At 44.6% G+C, this 12,081-nt stretch overlaps 1 protein-coding gene across 38 annotated transcripts in view; it reads right to left on the bottom strand.

Annotated features, from left to right (window-relative positions):
* Positions 1-12,081, bottom strand: part of LRRFIP1 (LRR binding FLII interacting protein 1) — a 160,185-nt gene that overhangs the window by 4,773 nt on the left and 143,331 nt on the right. For 36 of the 38 annotated variants that reach the window (XM_070368556.1, XM_070368559.1, XM_070368558.1 and 33 more), the window contains one exon: positions 4,300-10,835. In XM_070368556.1, the coding sequence (XP_070224657.1) occupies positions 9,157-10,835 (1,679 nt within the window). In that variant the 3' untranslated portion in view covers positions 4,300-9,156. Of the gene's footprint in view, positions 1-488; positions 607-2,723; positions 2,774-4,299; positions 10,836-12,081 lie in introns of those variants that run through there. The other 2 variants (XM_070368594.1, XM_005906813.3) reach the window with 1 other exon arrangement.

Here is a 12,081-nt window from a genome sequence, read left to right as displayed (position 1 = left end):
TAGTTTTAGTGTTTATCTGTGGGAGCGTGCGTGCTCAGTCACGTCCGACTCTTTGCAACACTTTGGACCGTAGCCCGCCAGGCTCCTCTGTCCATGGGATTTCCCAGGCAAGAATACTGGAGCAGATTGCCATTTCCTACTCAGTTTACTGGCACAGAAAAATACCTTCTGACTTCCCCATACAGTCAGCAGATCCAAAGACTGTGTCCAGCATAGCAAATGTGGTTTCATCTGGTGGTACCCTGGTGCTCATTCTGGGGTACCTGTTCTGTTTCCTAGGCTCAGACAGAAACATGCTTGTCCTGCCCACTGCCCATCCTTGTCCTAGCCCACGAAGAAACAGCTTTCTGCTTCTGTACTCAAGGGCTCCTGGGAGAACGTGGGGAACACTGGCCACTCCTTGCCATGATAGTTTTCTCTGCCTGCACTAGTACAATAAAAGCCACACACGGCTAAGGGATTCCTTCTACACGAGGATTGACATTTACTCTGTAGATCCGTCGCGTGCACGTCCGTCCCATTTTGTAAGACACTGTCTTCCGGGTGCAGAGTGTCTAATCTGATATTCTTCTGTCTCTCTTCCAGCTGCCCCTTGAGTTTCTTAATCTGAAAACATCCACCAAAAAAGTACATTAATTTCTCTATTTTAATTGAGACTAGAGCCTATCAGAAAGGAAGGAGCATGTCAAGTCAAACCCCACGCCCCACAAGTACAATCTGATGTTGTCCTGCCAGCACTTCGCATTTCTCTAAGGTAAAGAGTTACATAAAGAAGCGGGAGAGAAATACAGCAAAATGTTACCACCCACCGGGAAGATGGGGAGTCTCTCTTCTGATTTATTTGTCAAGGAACAAACCCAAATAATAAACAAATGAAAAACCTTCCGCCAGTGAGCACTCTTCTTTGAAAGTAATAGTATAATGGGTGAAAATGAGACTATATTTACAGTATCGGGCATGCATTATTTTGTAACTCTGGGTGAAAAATTATCTCTAAGGCTGAAATTCCTCTTGAGTTCAGGAGATTCTTCCATAAAATAGTTTTAATGTTTATCTATGTATGCATATGCACTCAGTCATGCTCTGACTCTTCGTGACACTTTGGCCTGGAGCCCACCAGGCTCCTCTGTCCATGGGATTTCCCAGGCAAGAATACTGGAGCAGATTGCCATTTTCTACTCCAGGGGATCTTCCCGATCCAGGGATTGAAACTGCATCTCCTGCTTTGCCAGGCAGATTCTTTACCAGCTGAGTCACCGGGGAAGCCGAAGTGTTTATCTACAAGTTCATAAATCTGTACACAATTATGTTTGCTTTATTCACTAAAAAGCCAGATAGGCCACCAGGAGCCTTCCAGGCACAGAAGCACTGTCCCCAGCAGAACCCCATCAGGTTGCAGGTTTGCCACCTGCAAGGGGTTGGTGTCTACATGGCTTTCTTCCCTCTGAGACAGACACACACATAGCAGTTGGGATTGCAATTAACAGCTGTGTGTGTGTGTGTGTGTGTAGAATTTTCTGTTGTGCAATGGGGAGTCTCCCAGCCCTGGTCCTGTTAGCCTCCAATCTCTGCGGACTTGTTGGAAGTCCTCCCCACTGCCATTGACAGGAGCAGAACAGACCCACATTGATATACAGACCATTGGTGCACACTGCTTTGGAACGCAAGTACAGAATTACCATGGACACAGGTTTACAGAAGATCACAGACACTTCAAGAGAATCCTCTCACCACATTTAGTGGTTTACCCAATTTTGAGAGAAATCTTCAAAACTTGAAAAAAGTGAGGCAGATACCTTTGATTAGGCTTACGAGGGAAAATGAGGAGAATCGAGTTTCCTAAGAAAGTGATTGTGGAATAATTTCTTAATAATACTACCTTGCATATGAAAAAGGGTTTCCCTGGTAGCTCAGTTGACAAAGAATCTGTCTGGAATGTGGGAGACCTGGGCTTGACCCAGGTCTTCCCAGGGTTGGGAAGATCCCCTGGAGAAAGGAAGGCTACCCACTCCAGTATTCTGGCCTGGAGAATCCCATGGACTGTATAGTCCATGGGGCCACAAAGAGTTGGACACGACTGAGCAGCTTTCACTATCCCACTATGAAAAAGACCAAAGCATACAACTGTGTCGGATTTCCTGAGGCAGAAGAGATCAAGGTAGGTAAACAGCAGTGAAAATAACTTGGATCAGCTATAAGCAAGAAATATCTGCCGGACAGGGGTGCTGATCACTGAGAGATTACAAAACCGACTTAAAAAAAAATTTTTTTTTTTTGCATGTGGGACCTTAATTCCCCGACCCAGGATTCATAGTGCACCCCTTGCATTGGAAGGTGGATTCTTAACGACTGGACCACCAGGGAAGCCCCAAAACTGACCTTTATGGGCAGGCAGATGAGGAAGGGTGTTGGAATGTCTCAGGAACACCCTTGCCTCTTAATGTTTATTCAAGGTCTTTTACCCAAATCTTTTATTTAAGCAGCAATTCATGTAGAGTGTGCCAAATTCAGAACATGGCCTTGAATCTCTGGGACATCCTAAGTCCAGTATGACTTCTGATGTCTCACTTGGATAAAAACATTAAGAACACTGGTTGGCTTGATGATATCTTCAGGCATGATGCATTAGGGGTTTCCTGATGAAGCAAGAAGCTGGAGTGGGGAGGGTCCCAGTTTCAGGTTTCCCATTCCAGAACTTGAAAAGTAATAAAAAAGATTGTTACCTGTTCCAATAAGCATTCCCGTTCGTCAACAAGCTTTTTCAACCTAATATCTAAAGAAATCAGAAAGACAACAGGTTTAGGTGACTCGGTGAATGCGTCTTTCGGCAGATGGCTAAACCGCAGAATGAGCACTGGGGTTAGTGAAACTGACGATGGTATTACGCACGTACCACAGTGAATGAGGCCACAGACAGGATGGGAGGAATTCAGCCAAGGGAGGGCTGAGCCGCGTCAACCTCCCACACATGCTTGTCTCGTAGGGCAGTATCCGGCTGCATGCAAGCAGGCTAATCTTCTACTTTGGGTTAGCATGCAAGAGCTCTAAGGCCAAACCACACTGCAACACAAGATCTCACAGGCTTCATGGTTTAACATCATTAGCAAGGTATTACAAACACACCGAGTATCACGACCAGATATAACCAGCGTTTTCATTAGCCTTGACTCTCCGAGTTTCTACCCCAGACGTGTGTATCTTCTTCATTTCTCTCAAAGACTCACCCACGTCAGAGTTGTTTACGGACCCTAAGTGTGCCGATGACACACCAGCTAACCCACTTGTGAGGAGCTGCTCTTCTTTTGAGGAAGAACGAAGCAATAGCTCAGGTTTCTGTCACTCCTCCCACCCCAGACACAGAAGTTTGCATGTACGTAAGCACCCAGAGTTGGAGCAAGCTCCGGGAGATGGTGGAAGACAGGGAAGCCTGGCGTGCTGCAGTCCATGGGGTCTCAAAGAGTGCGACACGACTGAGCGACTAAGCTGAACGGAAGCACCCAGAAATCCCCCCAACGTCTCTGTGAAGGAGCGTTGAGGAATATGGTCTCCAGAGTACAGGGGGGAAACTAAGACTGGGGAGGGCTTTAGGGGCAACATCCTTCCCAGTTTTTCCAGGCAACATCAGGATGAGCTGATGCTGACGGATGCCCGTGTGTGCTGTGGTGTGCCCCGGCGACTCACACTACCGCCCACGAAGCCCCACGGGGGGCGCTGCTGCTACACTTCCCCTCTACAGGGGAGGACCCCGGCCCAGCAGGTTTCCTGAGGCCCCGGGCCGCACCCCTGACCACTGCGCTCACTGTTTGCATAAACCTGGCTGTCTGAGTCAGACCAACTGAGGCTCCTATTCCCAAGGGGGAGCGCTCTCACACTGCCCAGATTTTGATTAGATGTGTGAAATGGAAAATTCATAAAAGACACACCTTCGTTTTCATTCTTGCAAAGTCATCTATCCTAATACAAATTATATGCTTTCTCAATTGGCTTTTCCCAACATCCTAAGTTGCTATTTTGAAAGGCATAACAATGAAATAAATGAAAGCAGAAAAAGTTATGTGTAAGATACATTTATCATCCTTCTGAGTTCCATTTTAATTGACATACAAATTGCTTCTGACAGATGTTTTATTTTGTCCTTTCCATAAATGCACTCAACACTGAAACAAAAATTAAAAAAAATTAAAAACTTGGCTCTCATATGCAATATCGCTTTTCATTTTATCCTGTATATTTAATACTCCTATATACAGTAACCACAGGCATAAGAAACACTGAATATAACAGAAAGGGACTTGAGGCTCATGGGTCCATTTACAATTTATTATTATTTTTTCTATTAGAAGTTTTCAAATATCAAGTAAAAAATGTTAAAATGTAATAACAGTGCTAGCAATAAAAAAACAAGGATAATGTGACCTTTAGTCTTACAGTGGAAACATGAAAAATAAAGAGAGAAATGTGAGAAATTTTAAAGCAGAACTGGAGAAGATTAAAACTAGACAGTTTTAGGAAACTGGAGGAGAGAAAGAAGCAAAATTGTCTGATATAAAGAAAATGAGCACAGTAGTCAGAGAAAGAAAAACAGTGTGTGTTATCACATATAACACACACTGCAAGAATAAAGCAAACGAATTAATTTAACAAAATGGAAACAGACTCACAGGTGGTTATCACTGGGGAGAGGGAAAGGAGAGAAGCAAGATGGAGAAGATGATGAAAAGGTATGAAATACTTGGTATAAAAAGGCTAAAGGATACATTGTATAGGTTAGGGAATAAAGTGTAACCTATAAAAATACTGAACTATGTTTTTATATATGTTATACATCTGGAACTAATATAATATTGTAACTCAACTGTACTTCAATAAAAAAAGAAAAGGAGTACCGCTTTTTTACAGCTTTAAAAATCAACAGGTCTAACTTGTCAGGTGAATAGTGAGGCCTGACTGGTAATCACTGTGATACTCAGCAAGGATGTCTCAAACTTATGCTCACTAAGCAATCCTACTCATCACTGGTCTCTGACACCCAAGAGATGAACATGTAAGAAAATTAAGTCACAAAGTCTAAGACTCAGAGTGTTCCTTTATATTAGGAAGTTAAAAATAACTGGAAATTAAAGTTATTTTTAGTAATATTGTCAACAGTTTATCTTTTTAAACAAATCTGGTTTTTATATTGCATTGGCCAAAAAGTTCGCTTGGGGTTCTCCATAAGATTGAATGGAAAAACACAAATGAGATTTTTGGCCCACTCACCCGATATATTAAATCCCAACACACTTTCTGGTGTGAACTTTAGAGACCTGTGAAATGAGGAACAAAGTGGCGAGACCATAGAGACAGTCAAGGGAGCAGCAAGCAAGCAGAGGGCCCCAGCCCTGCCCTGGGGGACCCGTGTGCTGTGACTGCGGCTGTAGGGGTTACAGCAAGGTCGAGCACCAGCAACAAGCACGCCTGTCTCTCGTGCGTTACTTGGATCTCATCCTCATCACCACTCTAAAAGGCAGGTTCTAACCCCGATTTCAGATAGTCCAGTGAGGCACAGAGAGGGCAAATAGCTTACTTTCAATAATGATAATCTTCATCCTTAGGCTAATTTCTCCCATCCTTAGGCCTCCCCGCCCCACTGCAGAGAAAAGTCAGCTCCCCCCGTGTTCGTGAAGACAATGATCATAAGACAGGTCTCGAGAAAGCCACTGAGTGTGGCCCTCTCTCTGCTTCCTTCTTGCACTGACTTAGTTTGATCTTAATCCAGGTGGTCAGTTTCCATCTTGCCCAGGCCTAGCCTCCCACGCCAGGACCACCCCTCCTTCCTATAAAAGGGGGAACTGGGACAGGACAGGCTGCTGCTGATGATTCTTTTTTCCTCCTGCTTACGGAGAAGGCAATGGCACCCCACTCCAGTACTCTTGCCTGGAAAATCCCATGGATGGAGGAGCCTGGTGGGCTGTGGTCCATGGGGTTGCACAGAGTCGGACATGACTGAGCGACTTAGCAGCAGCAGCAGCAGCAGCACGGGGCCAAAGAGGTCTGTACAGATGCCTTGCACCAGCCGCTGTTTCAGGTCAGCTGAACGGCTGAAGCCTTTCATGTCTTGAAAAATACACACGTCTTTGAAGTAAGAGGGGCAGAAAGGGTGAAAGGGGTTTTTCTCCTGATGTTTTCCCTATGTAAGATCATCACACCGAATAAGTACGTATTCCGAATGTAACACACTCACAAACACCCCTTCCTTTCCTTTTGGAGCCAACGCTCGGAATGAGTCTTACTGTTGTTTTGAATCTTGTTTCAATGGTCACGCTGGCATGTTGCACAAAGGGGTCTCCTGGGAAAGGAATCTATCAATAGAAAACAGGAAACCCTAAACTACCTAAACCCCTAGAAGCAGCATTCCAGGGTCCCAGTGACAGTGGAAATTTAAATGCTGAGGTCATTAGGTTTTCCATTAACTAGAAATACTCAATGTTACAGAAAGTAATTCTTAAACACGCTTTTCAAAAATTTTACTGCTTCCTAACCTTTTTATGTGAGAAAATACCCTATAATTCAAAATTCTCTGTACCTTTCTCTTTTAAAATAAACTCATAATTATACTTACTTATACTTTGAAGGGAAGATTAACATTTTACACACAGTCGCTATGTTCTGGTTTGAGGCTGAAAAATATCCCAGCTTTTTGATTTAAAGAATCAGTGATCGATCCATGTTTTTCTCTGTCTGCATTATAGTGAAACCTCAGCGGTCCAGGTTACTCTGGGGATGTGTTTGGCGGGTAACCTTTGGATTCTTTTCTGAGTCTGACTCATTTGACATTGAGATCTTTCCAAATTACCTTATATATTAGGTTGGGCAAAAAGTTCATTCCAGTTTTTCCATAAGATGGTATAGAAAAACTCAAATGAACTTTTTGGCCAACTCAATACTGCCATGCCTTCCAACACCAAGTACACCAGAGGCAACCATTTCTTGGTGATTCAGGGGCCTTCACCTGCACAGTAATTACTGGGTAGGGCTGTAATGTCATCTCGTCCTCGTTCATAATGAAGGCTCTTAGATGATCAAGAATCGTTTGACCCTTTGGAACCCTTGTCTTCTCTTTCGCTCCCTTTCAGATTCTCAGCTCCTGTACCCCTAGAGGCTGGTCCCAGGTGCTTGCTCCCAGCACCTTCCATGTTGGAGGTGATCTACATGTTTATTGATTAAATGCAGGAGTGAACAGTTGAGACTGCTGAGGGATGGGAAGTGTACTGCAGTGCCCTTCAATGTGCTGTTGAACATGGGAAACAGAGGAAACACCTTAAAAGGCTTTTATGAGCTCACCACGGAGTGAGTTCAGCGCCTGAATCACTTCCGCAGAGGCCTTAAAAGGCAGGACGGGGGCTGCCTCACAGAGTGCATTCCAGTCCGAGCGCAGCTTTGCTCAAGTTAGAGACACCAACTTGCAAGTCTGTGGCGGCCCTCGGTCCTGATGGTCTAGAAGGCCTCTAGTTTCCTATGCACGTGGCGTAAGTGGACAGAACTGGTCCATCCCATTGTCCCCTGCTTCAGGAGAGGACGAAGAAATAGTGTTTATTTGAAATTCCCATCATCCTCTTCGAAAGTCTAAATGTTGGCACCTGTAAGCACTCCTAAGTACGGGATGGAGACTTTTCTCAACTGAGCTCTTGATCAGAACCACAGATCACAGGAGATTCTCTGAGGAAAAGATCTCGCTCAAGGACAGTCCAACACTGGCCTCAGGGTGGGTGCCAGGAGCGGAGCTATTCACTACCGGCAAAGGCCATGACGCAGTTCTTCACAGAGCGCCGACTGGGAATTAGCAACCCAGAAATAGACAAGAGTAGGTTAAAGATAGCATTATGTAGCCACAACCAGAATTCAAGTAGCACAAGAGTGAAAGCACAGGCTTGTAAAATTATAAAATGTCTTTATTTCAATGACATAGTAACACTTCCGTTTCCCTCAAGTTTTGTTGAGGTTTTTGGTCTTTTTTGCACTCAATTATACCTTGTAACAATAATACGAAGTCATGTGATCTCATAAAGTATCAATAGCATTCACACTGTACATCCCCTTGTAATATTTTACAATGATTTTTATTTAACTTTACAATTATTTTTAAATGTTTCTTCATATAGAAAATATATACTTTGTTTAGGAGGATCGAAACAACAAATTTTCACTAAGAATATACTGAAAAACAACAAATGAAAATATTTATACCAAAATACCAAAAATGATTCAACTATTAAAAATATCCTGTTAGACTCTACTCAGCAGTTTGCACAAGGGTCCTTTTGTGTTGCTCTACTGAATAATGATTAGACAAATACAAAGAGAACTGATTTTAAAATTAAAAAAATAAATTTCAGAAATGATTCTCCCTGCCCAAATACTGCAGTAGGAAATGCAATTACAACATATATCTCTTCCAGAACAAAAAAAGTCTTTGTATAAAATAACTTTGGTACATAATTGGCACAAAGTCAAAATCTCCTACAAAATAAATTCAGGTGTCCTCAAGAATGAAATCGAAAAGTATTGGTCCAAAGTAAGATACTTGTACGAGGTAAATGCAAGTAAGCTATTTGCTATCCCTCATGTGATAAATTATTGTCCTAAGGTGCAAATCTCATGACTCAGTGACCTATACGCTGCTTTGCTATTTATGTCTTTTTAAATAAAATACCATACAGGTTATATTACACATATCAAAATCAAATATGAATGCACATATGTTTAAACGAGACCATTTAAAAATTATAATGTGGAAATCTCAGGATACTATTTGGTCCTTTCAGTTAGATGCTGATACATTTGGTCAAGAATATGCACATTCATATCAGCTTAAGATAAAAGCTAAATGTTTGGATTTTGATTTTAAGCAGAAACAAAACAGTATACATTGCTGTCTGATACTTCTGGAATGCTCCCCGTTAGAACTTACTCTGATAACAGAAGAGTCCTTCTCAGCGGGGTGGTCATTTTAATGATGACATAGAAATCTACAGGTAACAGTCTATATAGCTTGAAGGAGTAGATAACCTGGCTGATTGTCATTTGGTGCATCTATACCGGTCTAGAACATTCTCTGAGTCTCTCCCAGCTGACTTGCTGTGCAGTCCTGGCCCCTCCCCGGGACCCTGCCCCGACCTATGACATGGTGCAGTCCTCTTTGCTTCTGCCCTTCCCGGTCCCACCTGTCTTCTCTTCCTTGCTTTCTGAATTAAAGTCCCCCACCTCGTCTGCTGCTGCCAGGCCATCGTTCTCTAGAGGAATGCTGTCTGAAAACTCTCTGACTGTCTGCCCTAGATTTTCTGGCGTCACACGCCCTTCTGCGCCTTCTGTGTGAGAGGCATCGTTAATGTCCTTTGCGGAACTTTCATCTTCGAGCAGGGCGCTGCTGGGCACCTCTGTATTCTCTGGACCTGGAGGACTGCTGGGAGTACCACCATCTTCCTCAGCCTCGTCTTTTACAGCACCTTCGTCTAATTCTTTATTACTGGTGCCTGAAGACTGAATCATATTATCTTCAAAATCCAATGTGTCTCCACCAGCCTTAGCGTTTACAGCAGCATCATCTTGGTCAAGTTTTCCATCCAGTTCAACTTTTGGATTTTCTGGACCACCACTATTTTCACTGCTCTCTGCTACGCTGTTCTGTTTTGGGCTCTTAGTGACCTCGTTCTGGGCATCTACAACCGGTTTTTCATCAGTGTCTTTTTCCAGCTCTTCTTTCACTTCACTTAAACCTGGGTTCTGAAACGTTAACTCTTTCTGAACATCTTTGAGCTCTGCAGGTACCGGTGATTTTTTCTTCTTGTTTTTCTTTTTCTTGCTCTTCGTCTTCTTCTGCGACGAATCCAGTGCCTCTCCCTGTTGGTCATTCTCCTCACTGGGGTCTTTCACATCCAGGGCTTCGCTTTCAGCATCTTCCACCCTCGGGTCCGTCACCTCCTGAGGTCTGCTTTCGGCTTCTGGAGGACGAGGGCTAGTTTGGACCTCTGGCTCAATTGGTTTCTCCTCCCTTAAGTTTCTTCCTTCATCCTCCTCCGCCTCCTCGTTCTCCCCGCCTGCCTCTGTGCTCTGAACTGGGGCCTCCCTGGGCTCAGCTACCCCCTGGTTGGCAAGTTCTTTCTCTACATCCTGCCCTGTGCTGGGGTCTGACCCCTCTGGGGTGTCTACCAGGTGTTTTTCATGGTGACTCCCTGGGTCATCACGACCGCTTAGAGGACTTGAGGCTGCAGTGCCCCCCTGGGCCCCCAGCCCAGTGAGCCCTGCCTCTGGCTCAGCCTTTGTGGGGCTCCCACTCTGCTTGCAAGGATCTTCACTGCTCTCCCTTTCAGCCTCAGATATCTGCGGAAGAGCAGACTCCTGACATGGTTTTGTGCTCATCTCTTCCAAGTTGGCCTTCAAATCTTCCTGTTTTCCTTTTTCCCGTTCTTCGGCAGATTCTTCCCTTTGGTTTTCCATATCCAAAGCATTACCACTGCCCTGCCCAATCCCAGGATCTGGGATTTCACCAACTAGTTCACTGTTAAAGACCTCACTTGACTCAACCTGCTGGGTGTCTGCAAGGAAGGAAGCGGTTTCTAGAACTCGGCTTTGAACCTCCTCCTCGCTCTCGGAATTGACTAGTGTTCCCGGGGAGGGGGCACCGTCCGCAGAGGCTCTCTGGTCCTCAGCACTGTCACCAGGATGTGACGCCTCTGTGTCCACACAGCTCTCTCCTGGGTCCTCCTTGTGCTGTCTTTGCTCAGTGCTCTGCAAGATTGCTCTTTTCCCCTCATGCTCCACCATTTCATTTTTCACCTCCACTTCATTGGCTCTTCCTAAAAGACCATTGAGAAAATTGAAGGGACCCCATGATGTGGTTGACCATACAACAGAAATTACAACGTAAACACATGTTCTCTTTCCCAGCCAACCCCGCTCCTAGAGAGAGAGAGCCATCAGAGAAGCACACGGACAGAAGCCTTTGCCAGTTCTGTGCGGCAAAGCAGCCATCGCGTGAGCAAACGCGGGGTCAACAGAGGCCACTGCCGCCATGTCAGGGGCCAGAGGGGCTGCTGGTGCCATGTGGGGTGAACGGACTCTCAAAGGGGAACTTTTAACAGACAAGGAAGACCTCTGGATCAGACAGCCCAGCCGTCCAAGATGAGGGGTTTCAGAATGACTCAAGGTTCGTGGTCCCCATTCTCATTTCTGGATGCACAAGGGGACCACGCCTACTCTCCCAGCTGTTGAACTGCACTGCACATCACCCAGCTCTAAGAGCAGCCTTCAGATCATTTTTAAAAGAAACATGCAGTTCATCTGAAGAAACTCAGCCTCGAGGTCCATCTCCAGGAAGCCACTTTGGAAACAGCTCATGGAGGTAAAGAGAACTCGACCTCCGCCCCTAATCCCTGTCTTCCTGGGGAAGCAGCCTGTGCCTTCCACACCTCTGTTCCTTTCCGGGGGGGGCGGGAGCCGACGCCTCCAATCAAGAGACCACTTAGTCACACATAAACCATTCATTGATTAAAGACTTAGGAATGACGCAATCTGTTACTGCTTAGAAAGGAAGAATTACATTTTGGGTTCTCAAGACAAACAACACTGAGGGGTAGGAGCTGCCACGTCACTGAAAGTCACAGCTTGGTGACTTAGGACCAGCGGTCTCCAGGGAAAAGTGGACAGACAAGCAGGATTCCATTTACAGTCACCTTTGCTTCACCCCTTAAAAATCTCTAGTATTGTGTCTGTTTTATAATGCACATTTTATATTACTTAAATATTACACATATAAATGAAAAATAAACGTATGTATTTGGAAGTTCCCACAATTCTCTACTAACAGGGATATACGATCCAAAAATATGTGGATGCACAAAATGCATTTCCTAGTTCTTTGAGTGTTTGTTACACAGTAGTTACCAAGGATGCATAAAATGTGTAAGAGCAGCAGGATGCACCCCAGCCGCTCAGGTAGGAACGTAAAGGGAGGGTGGACATTCATCAGCTTACTTTCTTTCAGTAACTTCAACACAATGAAAAGAGCTGTGGTTCTTGAATAGCCATCAGATAATGAAGCAC

This window comes from Bos mutus, chromosome 3 (genome assembly GCF_027580195.1).
Source record: "Bos mutus isolate GX-2022 chromosome 3, NWIPB_WYAK_1.1, whole genome shotgun sequence".
Classification (NCBI taxonomy): Eukaryota; Metazoa; Chordata; class Mammalia; order Artiodactyla; family Bovidae; genus Bos; species Bos mutus.
The sequence above is the reverse complement of the archived record's forward strand: the minus strand, read 5'-3'. Positions and strand labels throughout refer to the sequence as shown.